Source organism: Nomascus leucogenys, chromosome 20 (assembly GCF_006542625.1).
Source record: "Nomascus leucogenys isolate Asia chromosome 20, Asia_NLE_v1, whole genome shotgun sequence".
NCBI lineage: Eukaryota > Metazoa > Chordata > Mammalia > Primates > Hylobatidae > Nomascus > Nomascus leucogenys.
The window spans coordinates 44,583,140-44,587,379 of record NC_044400.1 but is presented as its reverse complement, the minus strand read 5'-3'; the positions used below and the strand labels follow the sequence as shown (position 1 = coordinate 44,587,379).

At 50.8% G+C, this 4,240-nt stretch overlaps 1 protein-coding gene across 1 annotated transcript in view; it reads right to left on the bottom strand.

Moving 5' to 3' along the window:
* Positions 1 to 1,429: 1,429 nt before the first annotated feature.
* Positions 1,430 to 4,240, bottom strand: part of PHOX2B (paired like homeobox 2B) — a 4,885-nt gene continuing 2,074 nt past the window's right edge. The window contains exon 3 of the mRNA XM_003258629.3: positions 1,430 to 3,668. Coding sequence (XP_003258677.1) covers positions 3,153 to 3,668 — 516 coding nt within the window. The 3' untranslated portion in view covers positions 1,430 to 3,152. The remainder of the gene's footprint in view (positions 3,669 to 4,240) is intronic.

The following is a 4,240-nucleotide window of genomic DNA, read 5'->3' as shown; positions in this document are numbered from 1 at the left end:
TCCAACTCCCGCCTTCAAGCGATCCTCCTGCCTTCAAGCAATCTTCCTGCCTTGGCATCCCAAAGGATTGGGATTACAGGCATGAGCCACCACGCCTGGCCCTAAAAGCCTTCTAGAAAGATGATTCAAAGTTTGATATGATGCAAATATTTGAGATTTCTGAATGAAACTGCCTGATCAAATGCAAGCCACATTTTGATGCTTGTGGCAAGAAGCCCTGATAAATTTAAATCAGATCAGCTGCTGATCCTTAAACCAGAGGAGGCAAACTGTGGCCTCCCTTCAAATGAGGGGAACTGAATTATGTGTTGATTATGCCCAGCCAGAGGGGTACAAAGGTAAGTACCAGAAGTTTACACAGGGATTCTGCTTGGAGAAAGTGGCCCAGTCAAAGGGTCCCAGGAGGAGGCAGGATTCCATTTTGGGGCTGTAGTGAGGACCCCTTCCCTCCAAAAGAGATCACTAAGGCTGCCAGAATTCTTCCCCTCACCTGTTCCCAAGATAGTCCCAGTTCTGGAATTTTCTGGTTTGCTTTTCTTACAGGGTAGTTTAGTGGTTCCTATAACCTCTAGAACTTAAAGCACATTGCTGGACCCCACCCCCAGAGTTTCTGATTCAGTAGGTCCAAGGTGGGTCCTAAGAATTTGTGTCTAGCAAATCCCCAGGTGATGCTGATGCTGCTGGTGCAGGAGCCACACTTTGAGAACCACTGGTATAGTTAAATGTCACAGGCTCTTGAATGAGATTTTCTCATTTCAAAGGCTGGTCCCATCACTCATAAACCCGGGGTGCTTCAGCAGTTTAAGTCTCTGTTGCCTCCATTCCCTCACCTATTTAAAATAAAACAGAGGATAGGAATTGTACCTGCTTCATGGTCTTGTTTTGAAGGATAGATGAGAAAATGCATGGAAGGCACACCCTGTTCCATATAGCACCTGATCACCTGCCCACATGGAGCCTGTCGGGTGTCCTGGGGTGTCAGCAGTCTGCAGGGTTTGGGGGAGCTGGACAGCCCGGACCTTGCCAGGTATCATTGGTCCTGAAGGCACCTGCATGCAGAATCCACACTGTCGTTTTAAGTCCACTTCAAAGACCTGAATTCAAATCCTGCCTTGGCTGCCACTTAGTCCACATATCCACATCCAGATGTGAACACTTTTATCAATGCCCTGGTGTGCTTCTGGGGGACAGAAAAGCATGGACAAGAAGCCTCGCTGCTCTCTCAAGCACTAAATTTTTTATTTGGCTGAATTTGGCTGCATGGGTTTAGATGTCCAAACCCACCTGGATTTCCAGAGCCAAGTGAGGTTCTTGCTATTTTTTAGAACAATTTCCTTTATCTTCCCTTATCCTTTTAAAATAAAACTTAAAAAGAAAAACCAATGACCAACCAAAACAAATGAATCAAGAAAAAGAAGTGTTCAATTGCTAGACTTGCTTTTTGTTTTTATTATCAACAATCAAGTTAATGGTACACTCTTGGAAAACTATATGCACATGTAGAAATATTTCCCTTTTAAATAGAAGCATTCATTATAACACATATAAATAAATTCAAAAATCTGAAACATAACTTATGACAATTATGTTCACAAACATAGTCCAACAGGAAAAAAAAAGAAATCAGACAGACATGCACCTGATAACAAAAATATATACCATTGTCTGAACTGTGGCCTCTCTAAACACAAAAGATTGAACCCGTGAGAACCTTATTACACCATAAAGACACGCCATAGGGACTACAAGAAGAGAAAAACATTATACGGTCACGTAGAGGAGACGGTCTGTACTGATATTAACACGATACAATTGAGTCACAGAACACAGTTGTAGAAAGACACCGAAAAAGTTAAAGCCTCAACATTCAACTAATATCTAGAGTTTGTGCCTTTTAAAATAAAAACAACAACAAAAAAATCAAAACAGAGATGTCTAAACTGCGCGAAGAATGGAACCCTCAATATACAGTCCATCCACCATACAGGATGTGAGTCCAGTTCGGATCATTCCAACAGAAATGCAAACCGAGACACCTCTGCAAACGTGTGTGTGTGCCTTTTCCTTGCTCGGTAGATTTCTCTGCAGCCAGTTATGTGGATTGCAATTGACTCCAATCCAAAGTAGTGCCAAAAGTTCAGTAAAAGCTGGTGGAAGAAGAAAATGCCGACGGGGTAGGCGGGAGAGAGGGAAAAAAAAGAATTGCGAAACATGAGACACATTTTGCAGAGTTTGTAGATGAAAAGGCATCTCATGGATAGAGCATCTTTCAGGGCCGAACGGCTGCAAAGATTCGGGGTTGGGAGTTGCAACTGTGTGGGGTTCCGACGCGCTAATGGCGGGATGGTGTTCAGCGAGGTGGGACAGGCAACGGGGCGCGAGAAAGTCACTCCGGCCGCCGGGAGAGTCTGAGCAAGTCGTCGCGGCACTGACCCGAACCCAAGGACACGATAGGAAGGGGGGCTGGAAAGGCTTCCCTACTCTTCCCTGAAGAAGAGCCCCAAGAGAATCGTGCTGTTAGGAGGGAGCGGATTTAGGGGTTCACAAGATGGAGCCTTCAGCTCCAGCTGCAGCTTCTCCCCTAGCCCCTCCTTTAATTTGTCTTTTTTTTCCTTATGTTTTTAAACCTTTCTGGGTTGTTGGCTTTTTGTTTTTTAATGGTTTCTGCCTTCCAACTTTTTTGTTTTTATTTTTACTTTTTTGTCTTTTTTTTTTTTCTAAACAAGTCATTGAGTTGGTTGCGGCCCCCCATCTCTTCCTGTCACCTGCTTGGGCCACAGACACACATTCCCAGAGACAGACACAAACTGACACGCAGACACAGCCCCCTGAGAGTGCCCCCGTGTCCAGGCGGCGCTGCTCACAACCCCCGATCAGCAGGCGGAGCCCTGGCCCCGCTGCGCGGCCTCAGGCAGGTGCGAAGCCAGGGAAGTTTGTTTTTGTTTTGTTTGGGGGTTGAGGAAGGGGGTAGGAGTGGGGTTAAAATGGGGGCGACGCCGTTTTCCCTTTATTCTTAGCGCGATTACTTTAGGCCCTCGATGAAAAAGCCATGGCAGCAGCGACGACAATAGCCTTGGGCCTACCCGCTCGCCCACTCGCCCGCCCGGGCCCTGGCTCGCCCGCTGTCGCCGCCGCCGCCGCAGGATCCCAGATCAGAACATACTGCTCTTCACTAAGGCGGCTTTGGCACCGTTGGGTCTTTGGAGTGAAGATAGGACGCTGGCGAAGGGACCCCCAAGCGAATCCGGGATGGAGGTGATGGGGCCGGGGCCGGGAGCCCAGCCTTGTCCAGGGCCCCCAGCCGCAGCCAGGCCTCCAGCTGCCGCCGCTGCCGCAGCCGCCGCCGCTGCCGCCGCGGCCGCCGCCGCTGCTGCTGCGCCGCCCTTGCCGGGTTCGCCTCCCGGGCCCCCGGGCCCCGCCGCCCCCGGAGCTCCAGCCGGGCTGGGCCCGCCGCCGCCGCCGCCATTCGCCCCGCAGCTGGGGGTGGGGTTGGGGTTGGGACCTGGGCCCCCAGTGCTGTCCGGGTCAGTGCTCTTGGCCTCTTTGCTCTCGTCGTCCCTGGAAGAGTCAGACTTTTTGCCCGAGGAGCCGTTCTTGGCCGCGGCCGCTGCGGCTGCCGCTGCTCGCTCCTGCTTGCGAAACTTGGCGCGGCGGTTCTGGAACCACACCTGGCCCAAGACGGAAGGAGAGACGGTGAAGCAGGGGGAGAAAGACGCAAATGGGAAAGAAAAGCACCGGTTAGGGTGGCCCACGTTCTACTTCGGCTTGTTTTAACACCCTCCTCCTCATGCGCTGTGATCACCCCCGCGCGCACCCGGTCCACCAAGTCTACCGCTTATTATTGCTGTGCATCTTCGGAGAAACTTTTTTAGGGGGAGTGAGCACGCCAGGGACATGAAGCCTTGCGGCAGAGTTTAAGAAGCCGCAGGTCCCAGAAAGACCCGAAAAGGGAAGGCCTTATTTTGATGGGCCTCTGTTCAGTCGGCTTCTTGAGCAAGCCCCGAGCTCGCCATTCACCCCTAAGCCTAAGTTCTAAAGTTAAACTCTAACTGGTAGAAGGAAAAGGGATCCTCTGGGTTTGCTCCGCTGCCCATCCCCGGCCTTTGGGCCTGGAAGAGCGTGCGATGGTGCGCACCGCTTCTCGGTCGGGGGCTCACCCAGAGAGGCGCTGTGGCCAACTCGGGAGCGCACCTGTGTCTAACGGATTAGAGTAAGTCATGGTTCTTGACCTTCATGAAGT